This window comes from Cuculus canorus, chromosome Z (genome assembly GCF_017976375.1).
Source record: "Cuculus canorus isolate bCucCan1 chromosome Z, bCucCan1.pri, whole genome shotgun sequence".
NCBI classification, from domain to species: domain Eukaryota; kingdom Metazoa; phylum Chordata; class Aves; order Cuculiformes; family Cuculidae; genus Cuculus; species Cuculus canorus.
Window position 1 is genome coordinate 20194505 of NC_071441.1, and position 26366 is coordinate 20220870.

The 26366-nt window shown below is 36.0% G+C and overlaps 1 protein-coding gene across 20 annotated transcripts in view; it reads right to left on the bottom strand.

Annotated features, from left to right (window-relative positions):
- The window catches only part of PTPRD (protein tyrosine phosphatase receptor type D), a 928191-nt gene that overhangs the window by 88056 nt on the left and 813769 nt on the right, over positions 1-26366 (bottom strand). For 9 of the 20 annotated variants that reach the window (XM_054055289.1, XM_054055284.1, XM_054055279.1 and 6 more), the window contains 6 exons: positions 20636-21223; positions 20106-20203; positions 18943-19202; positions 14188-14278; positions 7878-8087; positions 4125-4285 (listed from right to left, as the gene is read on the bottom strand). In XM_054055289.1, the coding sequence (XP_053911264.1) occupies positions 4125-4285; positions 7878-8087; positions 14188-14278; positions 18943-19202; positions 20106-20203; positions 20636-21223 (1408 nt within the window). Of the gene's footprint in view, positions 1-4124; positions 4286-7877; positions 8088-14187; positions 14279-18942; positions 19203-20105; positions 20207-20635; positions 21224-26366 lie in introns of all 20 variants that reach the window. The other 11 variants (XM_054055283.1, XM_054055281.1, XM_054055275.1 and 8 more) reach the window with 3 other exon arrangements.

A 26366-nucleotide genomic window follows, 5' to 3' on the forward strand; every position in this document is an offset into this window, starting at 1 on the left:
AGTAAGGATTGTTGTGATAGCACAAGCAGTAATGGTTTTAAATTAAAAGGGAGTAGATCCAGATTAGATATAAGGAACAAGTTTTTTATGATGTCAGTGGTGAAACACTGGAATTGGCTACCAGAGAAGTGGTAGATGCCACATAACTGGAAATACTTCAGGTCAGGTTGGACAGGGCCCTTAGCAACCTAATCTAGTTGGATATATCCCTGCTTATTGCAAAAGCATTGTACTAGATGACATTTAAGAGTCCCTTCCAACCTGAAGTATTCTATGATTCCATGAATAAGAGTGCCAAAGTTTGCTATGCTCAAAAACCTCAAGCATAGGCTTTCATCTTCTTCAAATCAAAAAACTGCATTTCGTTAAGAGAAAATAACACAGTCTGTCAAGATGGCTTTCATTTCTTTTCCCTATAGATGGAAACCAACTTCTCAAACAAACTTAACTCTGGTACTAGAATAAGGAACACTTTGTTCCTCATCAGTGAAAGGCTGCAATTAGAGAACTTGTAATTTCTTAAAGACAGGAGCAATAGCCACATAAATTCAAATGATGAACCCCCCCCCAAAAAAAAACAGTTGAAGAATGCTTCATAGAAATATACACTCTCTTTCTAGTTTGTCAGTTTCTGAGATATGTGTTCTAGAGCTCTTTAACATTCATTATCTAGGTCCTTTGCAATGGAGCATGTACCACACATTTGAAAGGCAGTCAAAAGGATTTAGTGTAGGTTTTTCTAAGCTGTAGGTTACAGCAGGGTAGTGCTTTATCAAAACCACCTTGGCAAATAAACTGTGACTCAAGACAGTCCTCATAATGGTTAGGCATTGGCTTTATGGCAGATTCTGTCTGCACCATCCCTATAGCTAGGTTGTGTTTACTTTTGTTTAAGGTATTTAGATATAAATCTGTGTATTTTACTCCAAGTTTGAACTACAAAAAAAATTATTTACTCGCAGGCAAGATTATGACCAAAAAGAATGTAATACTTAGCTAATTTACTTGGATCCCTAATTTTGATTGCTTAGATTGAAGTTCAATAGATTAGAGGTGTGGCCCAAAATAATTGCCTCCCTCCACTGTGGCTGCAGGGTAATATTGCTGCAAAGACAGAGAACACTGAACTGGTCACTGGCCAAGTCAGTTTCATTTGCCAAGATATCAACCCCAGAAAGACAGGAAATTCAACTGTAACTAAGGAAAAAATCATTTTTACAATCAGGATAGTGGAACATTAGAATGGGCGGCTCAGAGAGGTTGTGGAGTTTCTATTCTTAGAGCTGCTGAATCCTGCCCGTACAGGCCTCTGAGCAAGCTGCTGTAGTGGCTATGCTCAAAGCAGGGCTGGGATGGGCCCATCTCCAGAAGTGCGACCCTTTGGTTCTGTGAATCTGTGAGCTCTCTTCTGCACACATTACATTAATCTGTCTCAGTTGTGTTGAATATCATATTTTAGCTATGTCCAATGACAACAAAAGGTAGTCTTCAAAATTTTCCCCATCTAGTGCTATTAAGTATTAAGCTGCAATGACCGTTTGGCTAAGTTGTAATATATGATCCAAAAATCTTCCTAAGCAATATCTTTGCCTTCAGGTTTTCAGAAGAGAAAATGCAGAAGCAATAGCCTTTCTACCAACTGACCAGAAAAAGTAAAGAAGTCAAACATGCACTCCTACACTTTGAAACAGTTGAATAAGTTTCATGCCAGCACATACAACCTCATATCAGGGCAAGAATCCTCCCCATAAAATCATTCTTTTAGAAAATGCAGTCATCCTTTATTATAGAAATTAAAATGTAAAAGCAGTATTGTCAATAATGAGATTAGTGGTCCAAATCTGTTTATAAAAGCTACTATGGACAAAGGGAATTAAGCATAGCACGTCATTATTTGAATTACTACCTTCTGCACTTCAAAAGACATGGCCATTTCCCAGTTGTCGTCTTCCCACTGCACATCCTTCAATATCATCTTCCTCTTTGAAATGTTTTTTGGATGTGTCTTCATGCATTAGGCAGATGTCCTCTATTCTTTGTTTTCTTCTGTCCCTGTCATATCTATTGCACTTCTGAGCCAATGTTCTAGAAATATACTTGTAACATTTCCTGTTTTCATAGAAATATCTTTTCTTTTTTATTGTATATTTTTACATGCCTAACGCCTGTAGCCACCATAATTCCTTTAATAGAGTTAACTGAGAAATTAAATTTCACTGTTTTCTCAAAGCACTATGCTAAATATCCCCACTGTCTTGTCTAGTTTTTGCTGTTCTATAGACAGTAAAGCTATCAAACTCTAGCTGTTAGCTTGCATATTGGTTGCATACTCTAGCAAAAAGATATCCCATTACATATTACTATTTTCACAGAAACTAAAAGTTGACAGAGGATGATAGACTGGTAAAACCGCAGCCATAATTCTTAGAGAGAATTTGCCAAATCATTGCAGTTTAACAATTTACGGCTTATAGCTGAAAATAGAAAATAAATAAATACATATGGACATTTGCCTGAACAGCTCTAGTACCAGTAGTAAATAACAGATGGAAAATGTGTGCCCCATTTTCAGTGAAAGACAATTTCTTCACATTACTGATGAACAAATTTTACCTGGTCGTCTATGGAACATACCTATAATTCTTTGGTAATACAATTGAAGATTTTTATTATGATTCCATAAATGTAATCAATATTTCCAGAAGCAGTTACACATCTGCTTTACATGCCATTGTTTGCATTTGTTTCATAGAATGAGAGAAGTTTTAGTTTTAATACTCCAAAACAATAAGAAAGGTGTATTTGATTTCAAAGCACATCTATAATGACCAGTTTTTGAAGTGACAGACAGATATGAACAGAGGTCCACTGGTTGCTAATCAATTAGATTGGCTGAGACAGAAGGCACTAATAGAAACCTTCAGGAGACATAACATCTGTAAGCAATAGACCACATATTATACTGCTGTATGATTACAGGCCTGAAGAACATACTAGAAATGTAATTCTATTTGGAACCTAAATCCAAAGTTAACCCCAGACTGTTTTTTTTAGTGCTGAACAGAGAATTCTCTTTCCAAAACCTGTAGCCAGCTCTCTACATGTAACTTGAAAGGTATTCGACCAGAGATACTTACGATAGGAAAAGCATACAGAGCAGCAGAATTCAAATATTTACATGCAGATTATTGCTTTGTAGCCCTTAGTTTTAGAAGATATTTTCCATTTAATGAAAATACTCCCTGTGCACCCCCCTGAACAAGGTCACAGCCTCTTTGTAGTATTCTCCAAATACACTTTGTCAATATATTTACAAAAAATATAAGGAACAAAATCTAAACATTAAAATAAACTTTGGACATTTGATTCTTTCGTTTTGATTTAGTATCTTAACCCATTTACACTGTAATTCATTTACACTGTAAAAGGCTGAAACGTATAACTTGAAGCATCATACACAGTTTTCATCTGGTATGTTGTAAGGCAGAGGAAAATCCTTTGTGTAATAGGAAACCTAGTTCTGTGTCATAGACAGTGAAAGAAGAAAAAATTGAAGTTTGACCTCATTGCAAGATTAGTAGAAAACAGCTACTGATGTTTCTTTAATCTCCCAGTTCAGAGCTTCAAATTCATATAGATACACTGCCATATTGAGGCCAACTGTCAAAAGTAAAAACTCAGATTACTTGAGTGGAGACGAAAATCATGTTTAACATCAGGCTGAATGTAACTCCTAATGTATTACTATTACACATCTATAAATAAGTTTTAAAAAGCCAAATGTACAAATGTCATACATATTTATATGCAAACGTGTTTTCTTCACAAACATATGCAAAGACGAAAATAACATTTAAATGCTGAAAAGTTAATAGAGTGTCAATAGCAGAAAAATTTATCCATATACCTGTAATTATTGGAAACTTTCAATCTACCAAAGTTCCTGTAGTGTTCTGGAAACCTTTAATAAAGATGGAACCATCCCAAAGCAATGGCCATTACTACTGTACTACAAGTAATATAGTGTGGAATAGTATTACAGTAATAGTATTGATTGTACTATAAAGTGGCCAATATATCAGAAAGTTAAAGCACCTCGTAAGAAAACTAAAAGGTAAACTTACCTTTTATAAAGAAGTATAGCAATAACAATACAGATGATAAACACCACTGCAAGAACTGGTCCAACAACCCAAATCAAGCCTTCTTCCTCATCTGTAATTGGTTGGGGATCCAGATCCATTGACACAACAGGATCAGAATATGGGCTGGTTGCATACATGGTCTATACAAGTAAAATAAATCTTAATGATAAGGGAATGCATTTAAAACACTAATCATCCTAGATCTAATTCTCTACAAGGTAATGATGCAATGAACACAGCAATGCAAAAATGCTGTTTTTCTTCAAGTCAGGTAATATACAAACTTGCAAACCGAACAGTGGGTTTTTATTACTATCTTTATTTTGTGCTCCACACATTAGAAGTGATCTGCAGACATGTGAGGTAACACAGTCCTTCACAGTACACTTTGCAATCTAAGCAGAGAATGAGAAAATGAAGTAACAGGAAACTGAGGAATATAACTCATGTTTCTTATTTTAGGGATTTGCTTTAATTTCACATTAGCTTAACACTATTTCTGCCTGCAAGACACAAAAGGATATTTCTGAAAGAATTAAGAGTACTATAGGTAAAAACAATGGCGACTCAATGTAAGAGGTTCCTAGAAAGGGGTCCTATGGCAATAGTATGGTGCTTTTTGATCAGTCAAAAAGTGTCTGAAAAACAGAATGTTCTTACAAAAGATGGAGACAACTTGAATTTAAGACTGAAAAGCACAGGAAGAATATGTAGAATATGAAGAGAAGTTAAATAATCAAAGTCTATGCCTATAAATTGGAGAGGGGAAGATTTATACTAGACATAAGGAGCAAATTCTTCACTATGAGCATGGTAAGGCAATGGAACAAGTTGCCCAAGGAAGCTGTGGATGTCCCATCCCTGGAAGTGTTCAAGACCAGGTTGGATGGGACCTTGGGCAGCCTGATCAAGTGGGACATGTCCTTGCCCACGGCAGAGAGGTTGGAACTGGGTGATCTTTAAGGTCGCTTCCAACCCAAACTATTCTATGATTCTATGATCCTTAGGGATAGAACTACAATCATGAACCAACAGAGTACACTGAAAATATTTGCCTTACAGTATGATATAAAGCCTGCTGGCCTAGAATAAAACCTGTGACAAGAAAGCAATAACTTGGTTTTTAATAATAAAATAGTAACTGGTCTGACCTGAGATGTCTGATCAATGGCTGACTGCAGAGTTAAAATAATAAGATATGAGAGACTGAGCACCCAGCCTGCTGAAATCGGATCATGTAAAGAAATGTGAGCTACAGTAAAGTCAGAAGTGGAGAATGGTTTGTATAATACTTATTTCTTGTCTTTGCTGCAGTGTCTCCACCTGCACTAAACTAAGATTTGAACTGCAGCTCCTGAACAAAGGACTTAAAACCTGGATTCAGGAGCACACTGAGAATGACAACTAAGATAGAACAAAATAACCAGAAGAAGAGTTCAGTTTTCATTTACCATGTTTGCACTGTATTCAGAAAGATCTCCTAAGCCAGGACAAGTGTTATCAAAGGAGACATTTTTTTAAGACTACATATGGCCTTGTTTTGGGCTCTGAGCTACGACAGCATCTGAGTTTGCAGTGAGAGACAGGATTAGGATGGGCAAAGCTGAGGCACTTACAGCAGCTGGTACTGAGCTTGTACCCATGCCAATGATGTTCAGTTATGTTATACTCTTCAACAAAACCTGGCACCAAATGCTTTAAACTCTGTGATTGCTGTGTAGAATCTTGGGAGTCTCCATGTTTCATTCCTGCAAGAACTAAGCTGACTGAGGATTTTTTTTCCAGCTTCAGCACTCTCAAAATATGGAAAAACCTACATTGCTAAAGTAAGAAACTCTGTATTTAGCCTCTTCCTTTGGTGCAGACAGAAAAGAAGTGTCTGCAAAGGGATACAGAGGGATAACTGTGCATTTACTACCTGTTCTCCAGTAAATATGATTTTTATTTTAATTTTCAACCCCCTGTATTAATGACTAATTTAAACTCACTTTTTATTTTGTCAAATTTATCTGTTTTTTTCTTCCTCTTGATAACATGCCTAACATATTTACAGACTGTAGTCATAGGTCTCTTAGCTTCCATTTTGCTATGCGAAAAAACTCAGATCTCCCCATGCCCCTTTGTAAAGCCAGTTCTCCATTCTCCCAATCAACAGAGAAATTTTGTGTCTTCTGAAGGAGAAACCTTCTATAAAAAGTGTTCTGAATATTGGGAAAAACATCCCTCACAAGTTACAACTCATACATAGTAGGATCATAGTCCCAGGAAAAAACTAGCTATATTGACAGCAGATACACTGGAGCACTGGGGGGGTTAAGCTCGCTCACTCTTACAAACTCCTCAGACTCTGTGGCAACCTCACGCTACTTAATTACATAGATTTTTCAGTCAGCATACTAAAGATATTGTCCATGGTGTAAGTTTAGTAACATGTTGAAATCAAAGGCCCCTAGTTAAATTCTGCCATACCAGCCTTTTCAGCTGTAAATTTACAACCCTATTTATTCTTGCTTTTCATTCTGACTTTTCTCTAACGAAGTAATATAATAACCTTGGGATTCTAAGAAATTACCAATGCCTTAATTAATATAGAAAAATAAACAAGAAAACACACTTTGAATTAAAATAATCAGTTTAGTACAGGTAATTTCTGATACACAGATTTTTTGCCCCTCTAACTTTATAGTCAAAAATCATCTACTTTTTACAGTTTGAATCTTTCTGGTACAGTGCCTTCAGAATTCTCTGCCTACGACACCACTTTCAAAAACCGAAAGGGAAGCTTTTGATTTATGTTAGAGCTTCCAGGAGGCATTAATTTTATTTTCAAATGAAGCTATGTATCCAAAAGTATTCAAAGAGAAACTACTTCCTCATTGTGATTAAACAGGCAAGTTCTGTTGACATCAAGAATGCAATGGTAAGGTTACACTGGAAGCATTTGACTGGAATTCAGATTATTGATGCAGTAGTTCCAAGTGGTTAAGCCAGCAAATGTATCTGTCAGATTAGGTACCAACTAGAACGATACCTGTACATATCTCTCTGTATCTTAAAATGTTAATGTGTATTGCAACATCTTTCAATGGTTCCATTTCTGTCTTTTTTTTTTTTCCTAAAACTACATTGCATGCAGTAGATTAGCTCAAGCATAAAGGGACATAACTAGAAGATGAATTACATAAAGATGAACAACAGTTCATTATTTAGCTCACTTTAGGAATTTATCTTATTACTGAATTATTTTCTAACTTTCTAATAATTCACTAATAAAGTTGTTAGGGAATGATTGCATCTAAAGACTCTAGCTGTGAATGTCTCTGATTCAACAGATCTTTCCAAGAATCCTGCATATCCATTAATACTATTCAATAGTAGCATTAAGGCAAGAGAGGAATTATGTTTTAAATAAATTGAGAAAGATGCTGCTGTGAAGTTCATGCCTCAGAACTCATATCAATGGTCTCAAATAGCAGAGTATGTACCTTGTGAAGGATCAGAACACAGCTAATAAAATGTGATCTTTAGGTTTCAGTTATACGCAGAAGTAACATATAAAGACGCAAGCAAAATAGACTACAAGGATTTAATTAGCACTAAAACAAACACTCACTTTGGAGACGCTCTAACACTATATAAAACTGGCTTTTGGGAAGTGGAATAGGCATTGATAAAGTGTTTTCACGACTGTGGTAAAGTAATTTTGGGACTGAAAAATATTAACTAACTTACAGATTCTGAGTGCTCCATTACAGCCAACACAAAGAAGACATATTCCTGACCACTCTGCAGTTGCTTATTCTCAAAGCCACCGTAATGCTTCTTATCTCCCAGTGTGAACTCCGTAGGAAGAACTTCAAAGTGAGCTGCTATATATGGCTTCAACTCAACTTCCCTCCCAAGACGAATGCTTCTGCGTTTCCTAGCAATCTCCTTAAGCAGCTTTAGAATGAAGGGAGGGGAAAGAGACAGAGAGTGAGAGAGAGAAAACCACAAAGTTAACTGTAAACAATTTTAATGTAACTTATTGACAATGTAATGAGAAAACTGTTGCATGACCAGGAACTACAACAATACAATTTCTCCACATTTCATGGGGCATATCAATACCACTACGTTATCTCTTGCAAAATCTTCCAATTTCTTGTCATTCTTGTTAAGATAAGATACTAGGTAGCAATTCCACTGCCCAGACTACAAACATAAAACAATTAGAACAAATTTCAGTATCTGACATTGTCTTGGTGGATGGGAGGGTATGGGGTGGGATCTAATAAAGCAATATATCTTCTCAGGACATACATATACACATTGTATTACACACTATAAATATATATATGTATATTTATATTTGTATATGAAGTCAGTCATAGAAGAGAATCAGAACCATTTATGTTGGAAAAACCTTCAAGATCATGAAGTCCCATCATTAACCTAACACTAAACCATATCTCTAAGTACCACTTCTAAACATCTTCTAAATACATCCAGCAATGGCAACTCAACCACTTCCCTGGGCAGCCTATTCCTAAAATGTAGTCTAAACCTCCCCTGTTGCAACTTGAGGCCACTTCCTGTCGCTTGTTACTTCGGAGAAGAGACCAACACATGCTTCATGATAACATCCTTTCAGGTAGTTGTAAAGAGCAATAAGTCTCCCCTCAGCCTCCTCATCTCCAGACTAAACAACCTCAATTCCCTCAGCCACTCCTAGTAAGACTTGCGCTCCAGACCTCTCACCAGCTTTGTTGCTCTTCTTTGGATGTGCTCCAGCACCTCAATGTCTTTCTTGTAGTGAGAGGTCCAAAGCCAAACACTATATTTGAGGTGTAGCCTCATCAGTGCTTTGTACGAAGGTATAACCACCTATCCAAGACACAATACTACTTTCTCCTTCCCTAAAAATAAGCAAGGTACTTTCTTACCTTGTGTTTGATGCAACAAAACTTATTAAGCCATATGATGTAATTATTCAAAAAACAGGAATAAAAAATAGACAATTGAAAAATTAATTCCCAAATTTTGAAAAACAATTTATATTAACTATTTTTAACTTTTCCTCATAACTCTGAAAAACTAACTACTCAATAATAAGGAGCTACAAAAAGCTTTTTTTTTTTTTTTCTTTCTCTCTCTCTAACATAAGGGCTACCAAGCACTTTGGTAATATTAAATTCCTGAACATGTCAGTGAAAAGGATTCTTTCCAATGTACTTCACAAACACCAAATGAATTGCAGAAGAGTTTATAGGATTGATTCATAAGCATGTATTCCATTCCAAACCTCAAACTGACTGCCATTTTATGTGTTCAAAAGCACCAAAAGTTGTGTTCTTCATGGCTTGTATAACACTACACAGCAGATTGGTGATAATATTCAATAAGAGGACCTATGAGTCCTTAGCCAACTTTTCTACTGCTGCACTACAAAATATTATCTACAGCCCTATGATATACAACCCATACTTCAGAGATTAACTGCCTAATTTGACTTTCAAAATGTAACTTCTCCTTGTTTCATAAAATATTTCTTCTGATGAACAAAGATAAAATTTACATCAGAACATTTAACATAAGATTAGATGCTAGGCTCAAACTTGTAAAACATACTAACTATTGAAGGAACTTAAGCTCAGCTGGTATAGATGAATTACTTATTGAATCAGACAAATGCTTATCCAATATCTTTTATCACTTTAGACATACTGGCATTCAAAAAATATTCATCTGATTTGGTTACAAGGAGCTTGAACTTTTCCTGGGTGATAAGTGATGACTTCTAAGGCCTCTTTACAACTCCTGTCATTTTTCACTTAAGAAACTTATTCAATGTCCTACAGTCTCAGAATGCAATCATAAATTTTTCTAAGGTCACACAGCCGTTTCAGGCTTTTCAGTGCACCAACAGTGCTAATACAATACATAAGCACAACATTTTTTTGTTAGGAGGAAGAGACAAATCTGAGCTAGATAGAGATCAATAAAAACAGATTAAAGCCTAATCTTCAATACACAATTTTATTTTAAAGAACATGTTTAGGCAGAGAAGCTCTCTCTTGCTTCAGCCTCTTCTTCAGTGTTATGCCTCAGCCTAGCTAGCACATCTTGCTTTCCTCATATGGGATATTCTATTTTGCAGTTACTTGTGTAACAATTCTGAGACATGCATAACCATCTACTCTTCACTCTGCTGCTGAGATAGAAGTTTTTAAATACTATTTATTTTAACCCTCCTTATCACTGAATAATGTATTTCAAAGACAGACTACAGGTACACACAGAAGCAACCTGTACTGCTTGTATTCAAACTTCCATATCAATGAGGGTGTATGGATGTTATCCCTTCAAAGATCTACATGGTCAACTGCTTACCAGTTCTAACACTGAGTTTCTTCTCTGCTGTAGACATTTTACATTTATTTAACACTAACAATGCAAAAGCTCATACACTGCAATGGATCCCCTGAGCAAAAAAGAACTGACCATAATTTGAGAGTACAAATTATTATTCATTACTCAAAGCTCTATTACAATCTGCAGTCCATATCTCTCTTTCATTCTTCCTAAACCATTTAACGAGCAACTAGGGTAAATTTGCATGGTATAAAAATGAGGGCAGTAAAGAACTGTAATATTAAGATGATTTCTACACAGTTGCTTTATTGGAGGCATGTCTCACAACTGTTGGTATCTTCCTATGCCCCGGGTAGAGTAACTGAGTGCAGAATGTGAGGCAAAGACTCCTCAAAGTTTGTTCCAGGTTACTTCAGCCCTTATCAGATCTGGTAATGGAAGCACTCTGTGAAAAGTTTGTATCTATCGAAAGCAAACTTTTATGAAGATACTAACCACTATACAGAAGGCTAACGCTTACTATCCCAAAGTCTGCTGAAACACAAAGATAGAAAATCAGTTAATAACAATGAGATATGTGTACTAACTGGAAATCAGGAGCTGCAAGTACCATAGTATGAGGAGAGGCACATGGCATGAGACATCCCTGAAGACAACTGAAATTTTAATTTACAGGTACAGTTTCCACTGGAATTTAAATTCATTTGTGTGGCTACCTCAAATGAATTTGTTATCATATGTTTCTAGATTACACAATATTTACAATTTGGATTTTAAATAACTCATAATGAAATGTCAAAATACTGCAAGAATACTGCAATCAAAATTAGATTGAGATAGCAAGAGGAAAAAAATGTTTGAGCTTAATTATTTCTTGCATTTAAATTAGTAACATAAAATGAATACATTTAATAGATAGCAATGCTGAAGTACTGTATTACACTGGATGTAGTGATCAGAAACTGAGTTTGGGCTATGAATGCTAGAAGTTAATTAGCCTGAGTCAAACAAAATGTGTTCAGCTTTTTCAAAGGTGGTTATGCATCACCTAGGGCAGCTAAACTTAAGTGTGCTTGTGTGTAGATAAAAATGTCTGTGATGTTGATTACATATGACTGAAGAGACCTCAGGTGAACTTCTGGCTTCATTCATAATGAATAATAATTTAAAAAAGTATCTCTAGTAGGTATTATTTTCAGATACACAATAGTCTATTATCTGCTCTTTTAAGGTTTGCATCTCTCATAGTTTCTTTCAGAACTGACATTCAAAGAACCAGGAAGATGAAAGGCTGGAGTCTTTCAGACTGGTCAATTATGTACTGCAGTTAACGTTCCAGAGTAGTGGTTTCAGCAAATACTTTTCTTCCGAGAATCTAAGCAACGTATTCAGAATATACTTCTTTGCAAAACCTATTGCCCAACTCTTTCTGATACTAGTCAGATAGCTGAGGTTGTACTAAAAAAGATAATGCACAACTATCTTCACTTCACCATCAAGAACTATTTGCTAACAGAGTACCGTGGTAAGTTCTTTGGGGATTTTTTTAACCTAATTTTTATTTATTTGTTGTGCCGTTGCCTTCACGTGTTTGTCAGCCCTTAATAACAGTACCTTTAATAACAACATGCATATATTTTATAAAGCTGGAAGTAGAACAGTCTTTTAAGTAATGGGAACTGGATGAGTTAGCATGAAATACAGTTGCTCCTTACTTCTGATTTTTTCCTTGCACTTACTTATATGTAGCAGTGACAATTGTAAAAGACATCCAAGGGTTCTTTATCAGAAATAATTCTCATTTTCCAGCCAATGCATATCTTATTTCTTCCACCATTAATTCTACAATGTGGTCTCAATTATATCAGTAGTAGTGGGAAACAAGCCATCCTGACTCAAATATTTCTGAATTAATAAATGCTCTTTATCAATCTGTTATACAGATTAATGCACTGCAACTTACAGCATGATTAAAATGACCCTTTGGTATGGGAATCAGCAGGGCCCATAGAATTTAATTGCCAAAAAGTTCAATGTCATCTGGCATCTATCCTTTAATCTGTTAGTGCTGCTGAATGTGACTACAGTCTTCGGATGTTAAAAGTGGGTGGTAATATTAAATCAGTATTCCATTACCATATGGATCTTGCTGTCAGAGTTTTACAGTTTAACTGTATTTAATATCACCTAGGACTATGATCATGACCTGATGGCATTTACAATCCAAATTCTTTTATAGGGAAGGAGTTAACAGATCAAAGGAAGTCATGACTGCAATTTAATCATATTATACGATCATATAAACGAAACTTGTCAAGAGGAAACACAGGCTTCAATCAGTCAGTCAACAGTAACAGAAACCATGCCTTCCCTTGAATAGTTGGTTTTAATCTTATTAAGCATTCTCCTGTTGCTGTACATATGCTTTACCTATTCTGATCAGAAAACAGACTAAAGACTGGAAGACCTCTGTTCATATTTTGAAAGCTATCTACAGAAGTGTCAGTTTGGTGAAGTTGTTTATTTTCTTTATATTGTGTTGCAAACATTGATACTGATATCCATTTTGTCAAAGGGATGAGGGAAAAAAGCTGTATGATTGTTCACAGATAATTACTTCCTAGGGATCATATTATACAGAAGCATATAGTAAAGCATCTCTATCACATGAAACACTTGAATCCACCAAAACAAAATGGAAAGATACACAGGATCAAGTCAAAAGATCATTAAATCAGGAGTAAAGAAACTGACTTTGATCTCTGGTCTTTGAACTGCAGAGATATTACATATATAAATTACTATTGCAATTGAATAGGATCTAAAAACCCAGGCAGAGACAACAACAGTAATCACACCACCACCTGTTTTTGGTACAGGAATTTCATATGGGGCTCTCAGAAGAGCTTTACAGTGATAAATATTAGTATTATTCCAAATCTGCAGATAGATAGAAGAGAAGGAAGTTCACATAAGCGATATCGTCCATCAGTAAAACAGAGGACACAACTCAATGCTGACACCATACTTCCTGGAATTATATCAATAACATAATTACTTGATTTCTAATATTACTGAGCTTACTGCTAAAATGAAAGTACTTTCACCTTCTGGGTTAGTGTCATTTATAGTGTTGAATGATGACACAATGCTGCTCTTTCCTAGTGCCTTCATTTGTTTCTCAGCACAAACTGTCAGTAGAATGGAGACTACTGTAAAAGTTTCCTAACCAGAAGCATTACAGTATGCGAGAATTGGGTAAAAACATCGTAAGAAGGTCAAATGTTAAACTGCAGTACAAATTGTGATTTAGTATTTGTTACAGGCTTAGCAAACACTCCACTAATGAACCAGATCTTTATCAGAGTTCATGTCATTGGTGATTAAGCTTTTGCTGACAACTCATTTCACCTTCTGCACTTTTGCATTACACTTTACAATAGGAAAAGAATAAAATATTAATGCCAACAAAGATCAGACACTTTGTGTGCTTTGTTACAACTTAATGTCTTTATTGTCTTCAAATTTAAGTAATTTGAACTTTTGTTTCAGTTCCCACAGGCTAATTCAAATATAAACATAAAATATCCTGACAACCAAAACTTCTAAAACTGGTGAGTTAATCACACATCACTAATAAGATTGTTTCGTTAATAAAGGAGAAGATGACAACAAAAATATACAGTACCTCGTCTAGTTCCATTTCATCTGGACTCTCCCATGGTTTGATAAACTTTCCACGAGACCTCTTCAAAGGCACAATGACTATGTAATAACCTCTGTAAAAGAAACAGTTGGACAAAAGAGAAGTTGAAGGAAAAGGAATTAAAAAAATGAGGGGCAGATGTCTGCTCAGAGGAATTTAAGAGAACAGTGGTATGTTGTGAGCAAACTTCTGCACATTATTATGCCACAGCAGTCTTCCAAACATAGCCGTAAAGATTCACACTCTTGAAACCACATCCAGCGTAAAACATTTGACAAATAAATGGCACTAATTACCTGCCTTTCCATGTAAACATATAAATATGTATAAGAGACTTTAATTATAATGTTCTAAAACGCTTGCATGTTTGACTGCAGTTTATTATTTCGTTCAAAATATAAGAGCCATGGGATACTTGTGCCCTACCACCATCACACTGGGAAAAAAGTCAAACCCCTAAATTGACAGATGTTACCATATATTTAAATCTCAATTATCATCCCATTTTCCCCCATTTTCATGTATAATGAGAACAGGAGTTTAACATAATGTGTTTGTTGATGCAAATAATATTATAAACAGAAAATATAGGAGACATAGTATACACCCCACCCACACGCTCTCTACTTTTGAGTATCAATAGCCATCAGCTTTATCTACTTAAGTATTCTGTTCACAGTCACAGACAAGAGAGCTTGACATATGCTTTTTTTACAGTGAGCATTTGCAAATTACATATATTAGTTATCCTAAGAAACATTTTCTGAATATATCTTCCTTCTCCCCATCATGAAGACTAGTAAATTATACTTTCTAGTACAATAAAGATACGGCACTTTCCTTGTTTCCTTCACAAAGCCAGGATACATGTCAGACAGATCCATAATTTCACATTAGTGTGAGGAAAGAAGCAGTAGAATCACAACAGTAGGACATTCAGGATGGTATAATATGAATCTTCTTGATAAATACACTTGTCAAAAAGTCAAGCACTCTCCATCTCATAGGAGAGGGAAATAAGCTGCTTTCCTTTGTTTCTAGTAAAAACAGAGCTTATTAAGAAGGTGTCTCTGACTCTCCATAATGGAAGATAATTTTAGCGTCTCATGGACCATCTTCTTCTCTTCCAGTACGCCTTTTTTTTTTACAGTCTATTCAACCTTGTGCAGTCTGGTCTATTCATTTTACTCAAACAATGCAGCCAAAAAAGTAATTAATGAAAGATTCTACAGAGAAGGACTTTGCTTACAATTGATCAAAAATTATCTCAGTCTAAACTGATGTTATAAACTATCTTTTGTCCATTCCAGTGCATGACATTGGTCCAGCTTAACTTCCTCTTCTTAACTGAAACTCCTTCCCATAAAATAAATGTAACAAAATTTCAGATTTTAACTTTTATTTTAATATTGCATGTATTTATTAATTCTCATGTTAGGAAATTTGAGAACTTACTCTGTGTTCTGCTGAGGTCCAGCAGGAGGTGCTGGAAACAGGAAGTGTTGGCCACTTGCTCAATTCCAGTATTTAAATAAAACCTGCAGCATGCCTACTTATAGTAACAATATGATAAATAATCTTACAAACTGAGGTTCTTATTCAAAACAGTAAGGCTGGTTGCACCTAGATTTTAAACATGAGTATGTATTTTTAAAATCACTTGGTTACATGAGTAACAAATCCTAGTGAATGCTGATGTATTCGTGTATGTATTAATTAACTACAATCTACATATGCTTTCTTTAACAGTTCCCTAAGAATCAAGACAAAAAGCAATTGAGAATTGTCTCCTATCTGTCTTTCAGACACCACACATACAACTACTGGATGAACTGCACAGCAGTCTCTTGCTTATCCTTTTTTTTACTTCTTATTCTTTAAGCTAACAGTGTTCATACTTTTTTTTCAATCAAGGAACATCCAGCATGTAGAGTGTTACTTTCACACTCTTTCACACTTTCCTCATGCATGCCTCCCACTCATAACGTTGATCATCCACTAAGACTTTCAGGATACACAGAGTATTTCAAAGCTGAAAGCACAAGTACATTAGCAGTAAGCCGAAAAATGAAACTGTTTGCATAAATATGCAGTGCTGCAATTTGTAAAGAACAACAAAGTGCTATTATTTCTAGTTAACTCCAGGAAATGCATCATCTCTTGACAAATATTTTTTACTATTTACTTTAATATTTGATTGTTCGTTTTGTGTTTGTTGGGGTTTTGAGGGGGAGGTGGAGGGAGAGTGAGAAATGGAGGATTGGCTTGGGTATTGCTTGAACTACTGACTGTCAGTGTCTTTCACAAAACTCTGCTTCTACCTAAGATTTTGTGTAGACACAAAAGATTCAGAGAAACATGAACTGTACTTTACACCTAAAAAATTGTATGAATTAGCCGAAAACACTACAAGAAAATGAAGAAATTGCTCACTTGATTTGATGCCAGCAAAACCGATCTATTTTACCATGCATAGTGAGCTCTGCTCTTATTTTTATGCTGTATCATCATCAAACACTGAAATAATGAAAATTACTTCTACCATCTTTAATAAATTGTGAAGGCTTTTATAGCATTACCCTCAATCCCATTAGTATTTACCTATAATTCATTAGAGCAAACCATTAACTGTTTCACCTTCTCTGTAATTAGCATTATTGAAAGATTCTCCACGTACAATAAGAGACAATCATGAGCATATTATGTACCCATGGAGGAACAGTAACTTTATAAATGTCAACATAACTATTACACAAAATTGTTCTTCACATATAAAGACTAGAACTGCTATAATCTTACTTATCCTAGTAAGCTTTCTCCGCTCAGCATGTAGTTGCTTTGATATCCCCCTTTTCAAGGACCAAATCAATCTTTTTTTTGTTTTGTTTTGTTTTGTTTTTCTATCTCAAGCCTGATAATTTCTTCTCAGGAAACAGACATGGAAAGAAGAGAGAGATTATTTGTAAAGTTGACTGTTGGACTCATAGGTTTAATGTACCTCTCTTGATGTCACTTGGCTTCTTTTGTCTATTTACATTATATAAAAGGAAGAGCATTGGCTCTTTTCTGTTGTCATCTTCAGCTATTGTTCGACCAGCTTCCTTACACTCTTTTCTCTCTTGGAATGCTTTGCCTCATAAATCTTTTTTGACTAATTCCATATTCAGTCTTCCTTAGCTGCACTTGTAATTGGCCACTTCTTTCTCAATGTAATGATAATGGCTAGATTTTTCAGTTTTCCATCCTTTTAATGTCTCAAAGTCATTCCTTTCTTGACCACACCTGCCTCAAAACCCTCAGTCAGTAATGAAAAAGGGGAATACCTTTCTACAAACCTGTCAGTAAAAATACACAAGGGAGAAGACAAGTTGAATTCCCAACAATGTTTACTGACCTGCTCATTTTCCTCCCCATTTCCTTCACATTACACACGGGAATGTTAGAGACCAACAAGTATAACTATAAGCAGAGCAATATCATTTATTGATTGTACCATGTCTGATATATTTTCTTGGCAAATGTTTGTTGTCTAGCCTTTCTAATCCTTGCAGATCATACGCTGTCAGCTCTATAGTCCTTTCTCTGCTGTTTACATCTCCACACCAACTTTTCAGCCAAAATCTAAGTAAATCTCTGCCAAATTTTCAGCAAAATCTCCTGTTTTCTTTGTGGGACCAGTGAAGAGGACCTGAGACTTTTCTTGTAATAAAAAACTTCAGAATTAATTAATTGAATTAACACAAGTGTAGTAACAATTATTTGAAACTCCATGTAATTCTGGAACGACTGTCTTAGTACATCAAGGTCCTGCAGCAGGGCAGAAATCTGTGGATTATCCATTCTTCATACATTGTTCAAAACAAAACTGGCTTGCTTAATCCCTCTTTGCTATTTGTAATCAGTCATGAAACACAAAAGTACTCTGAGAAACAGCTACAAGGACAATATTCCATGTATTTCCATCTAGAGTTTACTCAGACCTACAAACTGGGCATATGACAAGCTTATAGAATTGTTTCCATTTGAAATCATCTATGAAGACCAACTGACTGACCGCTTTGGGGCTGACCAAAGCTAAAGCAAATTATTAAGTGCATTTTCCAAATGCCTCTTAAACACTGACAGGATTGGGGCATCAGCCACCTCTCTAAGAAGACTGTTCCAGTGTTTCACAACCTTCTTGGTTAAGAAATGTTTCCTAACATCAAGTCTGTACCTTCCCTGATGCAGCTTTGAACAATTCCCACATGTCCTGTCACTGGATATCAAGGAGACCACCATCTCCCTCTTCACTACCCCTGCCTCAGAAAGCTGTAGAGAGCCATGAGGTCACTCCTCAGCCTCATTTTCTCCAAACTTAGCAAATCTAAAGTGCTTAGACAACCCTCATAAGCACATGTCTTCCAGCCCTTTCATCAGCCTTGTCGCCCTCCTCTGGATGCATACAAGGACCTCAATAACAGAATAAGTAAGTTTCATGCCACTGATGACTGCCCAATGCTCCATTCTCTCCAGATCCACCAGCAAGGCCTTTTACCCCTTGAGAGTCTATAGCACCTCCTAGTTTAGAGTTGTCAAATATTAGTCTAATATTAGTCCAAATGCTACTGCAGTGTTGTACTCTCTGTACCATTATGAAGAATACAGCCACAGTTCAAAATTACAAGCCCAGATTTTTTTTAACAGTAAAAATAATCATCTTCCTGGAGTTAATACCAATATCATTCATACACTCACTTTATATTCTCATTTGAAGGTACTTCTGGGAGTTCCACAGTTATCATGCCATCTAAGTTGGTCTTTCCAATGAAGACTGGTTTGGTGCGAAGCACATCTGGTGCAGTCTTTGCTGTCACTCTGTGCTGAAGACCCCCAGCACTATTCCCTCTGTTTGTCAACACAAATGAATATGATGTTTCTGGCTTCAAATTAGTGATCAGCTTTTGTGTAGCACGTCCATCAACCTCCACCACCATTTTCCCATCATCATAAAGGATCTAAATTAATATAAAAATAAAACATGGTTTTGGTTACTAAGAGAAGGCTACTGATGCTGTCACACTGTATTCAGGAATGAATCTAGCTATATACTTAAAATGAAAGGTAATGGGCATTTTAGGCTGTAAGATAGCACTGAATTCACTTTCAATTTCAAGTGCAATTGAAAGCAATTGCACTTCTTGCTTTCAAGGTTAAAAAAGAACTACATTGATTTACAGCAGTGTTCACATTCCTTAAATCTAATTTCACTTACACAAATTCAACAGGTTTGCTTAAATCCAGCATTTATATCATGACACTTATTCAGAAAGGTTTTTGCAACAGTTAGTTAATAAAATATTTTTTCACTTGCCACTGCCTGAGATGACACAAGTAACGAAGAAGTGAAGTAATGAAGAAGTGCAAGTAATGAAGATGCAGGTAATGAAGAAGTGCAAGTAATGAAGAAATGCCAGCCAGACTGCAAGTTACTGTGGACCTCTTTATTTGGCTAATGCCTTAGTGGAGCAAAAGAGTTATAAAGCAAAACTGTATTATCGTAAATGTGGGGAGACAAAAACCAAAATGGTGCTCAGTTACAGAAAAACGAGTAAAAGAATAAGAAAAGTTTCTTTTCTTTCACTGTTTAAAATATAGTAGCAAAGCACTACAAATTAGCAAGGTGTTTACATCATGCATAATAATCAGTATGAGCCCGACTTGAAAATACCGTCACAACAGTGGAAAGCTCATATTGCTGAATGACTGAATTTAACAGCTTGGGTCAATATTGCTGATTATTTTGCATTCTTAATTACAGCAATACCAAAAAAATCCACATATGCAGTAAGCTACTTCACCAGGTGAATGACATCCTCTAGCTTCTCCATTTTCTCTCGTACAAACGAAAAGTAACTTACTTTGAAAGGCAAGGCTGAATTGTAATTTTCTGGAATTTCCCAAGACAGCAAAACAGAAGTCTTCATTACTGCTTTAACATGAAAATTTTTTGCAAACACTGCTGGAAAAAAAGAAACAATGTAAGTAAACAACATCTTAGAGCTTAAAACTAGTCATATTTCCACTGCTACCTGGGAGAATTAGCTTTCCATTTAGATCAAAAACAAACAAGGATTCAATTCTCCTACCTGTTTGCTCATATTTAAACATCACTTTTTAACTCATTCTCACTCTTATTTAGTGACAACCCAACACATAGATTTTCCTTACCTGAAAAGATTGTGAAGATGTTAGCCAGAACTTGCTTGGCAAGGGACAACTGAATTCTAAGGCATCCAAAACATATTAAGATTTACATACTTTACCTTTCGTGTTTGTTGAACCTATTTTTATGAATGGGCTGGTCAGTTTTATTTACAGCTTCAAAAACACTGACATCCAAAGACCGATACTTCTTTAAAGGTCAACGCCATAAGCAGACAAATCCTACCTTGATCCACGGGTAGTGTCCTGAACTGGACACTTGGACTATATGGACCAGGCCCTTTGCTTGTGTGGGCACGTACTTTTACATCATATGTGGTATCTGGTTTTAAGCCAGAAAGTGTCATAGTGGTATCAGCAGGAACAACAGGGAGTTCAACTGGTTGGTAAGCAACATTAATATCTCTGTACAAGACGGTATATTTGGTGATAATGCCATTTCTCTCTGCCAAGAGTGGCATCTGCCAAGTTAATTGAACTGATGTAGAAGTAGAGCTTTCCGAGTGGAGATTTTGGGGAAATCCACTGGGTACCTCTTCAGGAACAGAAATCTCTTTAACCATCTCCTCCCCAAAGCCCACTTTATTTCTAGCTGAGAGCCTGAAGACGTAAGAAGCTCCTTTGTGAATGTCTGTGACTGTGAAGTGATCTTCCTTCTCTGAGAATTCCATGGTTGTAAATGTATCCATGTCTTTGCGACCAAACTTCAGGCGATAACCCTGCAGCGGGCCAAAGGTGTCCACAGGAGGGTGCCACTGAATTAGAGCCGTGTTCATCTGTGTGTGGCTAATCACAAGCCGAGGTTTGCCTGGAACTGTAGCACAATGTTATTTAAAGGTTATAACCACAAACAGAACTGCACATATGATTCCTGAGGCTAGTGTTAGCAGGAATAGGGATAAATTTTTTGTCTTTCCTCACTCCTACTTCCACAAACTGCTGTGTTATGGAAAAAATATCTGCCTCGTGCACTATTGAATCACACTGTATAACAAACTGCAATAGTAAAACCGCTTACTGTTGTCTTCTCCCCTTACCATTATTTCTAAATGCAGAGAACATTCAGAGGCACATGACTTAGAAACACAAGCCAAGAAGTAAAACTTTAAACAGACATCATATAAGTGGTTCTGTCTCACTTACAAATCCTTGCTTGTAAAAAAAGTATATTGTCATAAGTATTCATTAATTTAATCCAAGGCACATTTCTGACTCTCCTGTAAATGGAAAAATAATTAATGAAAATACTAATAATGATAGTAGCAGTAGTAGTAATAAAAATGGAGCAATTACAAGTTTCTAGATGTGTCTAACATAACTTTTGCCATAGATAGTTAAATGTGGTAGACTGTTATCAGCAATCATTACTACGTATTATAGAATCCTATCATTTCACTGTCCATACATGAATGACCTCCAGTATGAGCTGTTTGAACTTGGAGCAGTGCCAGTTTTACATTTAATTGCTTAATTGTCCAGACTTATCATAGATGATTTAGTTTTCAGCATGATCTTGGTGCGCACAAACCATATTTCTTCTGAAGACTACTAAACTGAAAGCTCTTTTTAACCTGCACATGAGATACACTCAAACCTTAATTGAGATCTATTGGTCCAAACACACCATTTGTCTTGAAGAGACATTCAGACTGCAAGTGTGGTGAGGACATTCAAACTAGAGGATTGATTTAGCCCTAATGGAGGGGGAAGTCCTATTATACAACTTATATAGTGTACATTTTTGGAGTCCAGATATCAATTGCTTTCATATACTGTTTCTATTTAATTTATATATTTATTTTTATTCATTTATAAACATATATATATATAATGTTTTCATTAATATTTCTACTTAAAAATAGTCTGTTTCTATTAAAATTAATTATTTGGTAATGAAGCATATCCATAACTATTTAGAAATTTGGTGTTGTGTACCAATGCCTGACAGGTCATGAGACTAGAATAGTTTTGGGAGTAGTAGTGCCATGATAGCATAGACTTCCATGAAGACTAATTAGTTTCATCCACATTCAAAGCCTTCCCTGTAACTGCTGCACTGTGAGCTCTGGTTCCTGCATTTAAACACTTCAATGGATTTTATTACTTATCTTCATTTCTCAGGCACCCAGTAAATCAGATTCTTATTGTTAGAAGTTCTGACTACCATGCCATAATGAATTACGAATAAGGAGGGGGGAATGGCATGACTTGAAGAAAATTCTGCATATAACAAGCTCTTTCCTCATTACGTCTTCATAAATCGTGATATTGCTCTTAACTGCATAAGAATTTTAGCTAGTTTTTACACAAAATTTCCAAATACCCTTCCTTTCAAACGTCCAGTTCACCGGCAAGTATATTCCCAGGAATTTTTAAAGTTTTTTTTCCTGCACTTTCTGCTGCATACAGTTTATCTCTCTGACTGGTTCTGAGGTTTCCTCATTGATTATTACGAGCCCTGAAGGAACAAAGAAAAGGCTGTGAAGGCCTTTTGCAGGCTATATTTTTCTCAACACTATAACTATTACTGAAGCCAATGGAGCATATGAAAGAGAAGAAGAGTTCACACAAATAGAATAATAACTCCTTCAGCTTTCTAGTGAGGAGACTGCTGGAAGGTGTCACTAAATTATTTATGTGATAAATTGCTTTTTTTTCTTGTAACACACCTCACAGTTAGAACTATTTTTTTAACCCTGGTTGTAACTACAGAGAAAGAAATTACTACTTGCTCTTGACCAGAACCGAGGAAGTAATAAAACGTGCTTGTCCAATAAAATACCCTGTGATTAAAATAGTAAATAACAATGGTCACTTTTTTCCCCCTAATATGGAGCCTACTTGATTTTGTCCAGTGTATTAATTTCCTTTTTGCTAACATGCAACTATTGGTAGAGAAATATTTTTCTCTATATATATTTGTTTCCAGATAATCACTTGTTAAGATTATAGTCTTGTGGCACAAAAGGCAGGATTCTGTGCAACCCTATAACAAGGAAGCATCATGGAAAAGTTCTATCTGGAAATGTTCTTCTGATAATAACATCTAAATATGCCTTGAGCCCAAATGAGGTGGAATTGCCCATAAAAAAAAAAAAGAAAATATTCTCTGATCTAGTGAAGTCCACCTCCATAACCACACACCAAGATGTCCCTCACATCCCCTTTGCAACAATCTTTACACCAACCAATTGTAATGGTATGCCACTAGTAGTAGATGCTTGTGCTTGGTCTGTTCAGCTTGGAAAAGAGGAAACTGAGGGGAGACCTCATCACAGCTTACTGCTTTCTCCCAAGGGAAAGAGGAGGAGCAGGTGCTGATTTCTTCCCTCCAGTGACCAATAATATGACCTTAGAGAATGGCAGGAAGGTGTGCCACGGCAGGTTTAGGTTGAACACTAGAAAAAGGTTCTTCACTCGGAGGGTAGTGGAGCACTGGAACAGGTTACTACAGGAAGTAGTCACGGTGCCAAGCTCAACAATATTCAAGAAGCACTTGGACAAGTCCCTCACACTAATGGTGTGCATGTTGGGGTTGTCCTATGCAGGGACAGGAGTTGGACTTAATGATTCTTGTGGGTCACTTTCAGCTCAAGTCATTCTGTGATGCTATGAAGCTGCCTTTGACAAATTACCCAAATTAATTTTTTTCTGTTAGCTGCCATGCAGTAAAGCACCATCTTAATGTAAATTTTCTCCTCATAGCTGAAATCTATATTTCAAGAGAGCTGTCCAGTGCCGAAAGTAAATTCCAATTAATAAGCTGTAGTGGTATGAGATTCTTCAACTATTATAACCTAGAAAGAAAAGGTCTGACTAAATTCTCCATTAAAAAAATTGTATGCTATCATTGACTGCAAGTCTTAATTTTCATCTGGGTCTTGATATTCACATATTTTGTAACTTCTACCCCAAGTAATTTAAAATTTTCAAACACGTTGATTTGGAAATGTTCAGTAACACCTTTTTCTTCCCTCTGATTTCAAAAACTAGAAAAAGAAGCTGAATATAACATGAAAACAGACTCTGGAATGAAAATATTAACTGCATTCAGTGACTTCACTAATAACTGTATTTACTGTACTGTAGGCTCACTTACATTTGCTGATTCTTTCCCATCTGAAAATGTAAATTATGCCTTTGTATCACGAAGTGGACACAGCTGAATAGTTACTCTTGAGCTGAATAACTTATGAATAGTAGGCTTCTCCAGTAAACGTTCAGACCTTTACTATCCTTTCATGTCTTTTACAGATATAATCTCACTCATTCTAACACAGCTGCACCCAACTTAAACCTTTTAAGATTAAAGGCAGACCTTTAATTCACTTTATTTTAGTATTTGATTAGCATCTTTTTAGGATAAAAGATGTCTAATGGGAACTCTCAGAGAAAAGGAGGGTTTATATCAGGCCTACAAGCCCCTGGTATTAGTTCATTATTTCTTCACCTGCCTGATGTACTCTCATAGAAAGACACTCAACTGGAAGCTCTGAGTACTGACTACATTCATTGTCTCCTTTTTCCAAAACCTGCATATGAATTTTCTTTACAAAATGAGCTTAACCACAGCGAGGTGTAACAGCAAGTGAAGAGGTGTTCATACCACCTGGAACATATGAATCAGCAAGATGGTAACTAGTGGTTATTCTAGAGACCAGGAACAAACATTACTCACCTACAAAGTGAAGCAAACAGCAAGGATAGAGTAATGTGTATTGCATTTACAGGCATGACTCTGATTCTCAATCCCTTTTCAGTTATTCAGGGTTTTATGGGACATGGGATTTGTTTGCCTTTCTAAAGTAGAAGCATCAGAGATCTTGGACAAGGGAAACATGAATAGCCAATAAGGACAGAATGCACAGAAACTTTAAGTTTGCAGGAATGTTTGCATAGCCTGTATTTATGTCTAGAAACTAACCAAATCATTATCTATTTGATCACGTTCATTTAAATAGGGAATTGAACTTAAAAAGAAGAGTAGATGAAGTGACATTTTTCTTAAATCAAGTTCAAATGCAAGCAAGAACTATAGATCCCTTTTTTTTTCCCATACCATGAGAATTCAAGAAAGATACGAAGTTGAAGGATAAGCTAACAGTATCAATTGTGAGTATTAACTGGAAGGCACTCTAAAATCTGACATGAAACTACGCGATATATCTAGCCACCAAGACTGAGATTTTTACAAGGAAGCTGATGAGACAATATGTATGTTTCTGATATTTGCACAGGATTGTTTACACTCAGTAATCGTTTTAAAAATTGAGTTAATCAGTATAAATACAAATACATATGCCTTTTGAACTTTTTATATATTGGCAATTACAGTATGTTGTTATTAAGAGTTTGTAACAGTACTATAAAGGTTTCCATGTGATTGTAACAGAATATCCTCAACAGCTACACTACATAACCCAGTGAATGAACACCTACAGGCTGTGGATACCACACCAGCTAAGGCTGTGAGATCACATCGTTTAGTCAAACCGTGTGAACCATTTAAGTTTTAAAAAAACTTGTCATCTAAAAGAAATTCATTTCATCCCATCAGTGCCAACTGAATGACCTGAAGTGGTCACGCAGTCAGATACCCACCATCTACTATCACCTATGACCAAACGCAGACTGAACACATTTTGCCCCAGTTTATGCCTCCAATTTACACTGAAGTAATAAGGGTTTCAGGGCTTCACAGGCTGGATTTTCATTCTGTTTTCTAATTCTCTGCTTTAATAACTACATTATTCTGAGACAAGTTGTGATTGTCTCAGACAGCTTCTTTCAGTGTTCTTACTGACAGGTAGCAGCATTGCTGCTCTCACAAGGACCAGGGAAGCCTTTCAGAATTTTTTCAAATATCCTTCTCTGTTCTGAATTTCTATTTTCAGCTCTCCAAGAAGACACCAATCAGAACAGAAAAGTTACTAGAAAGTACGGATTTAAGTATTACA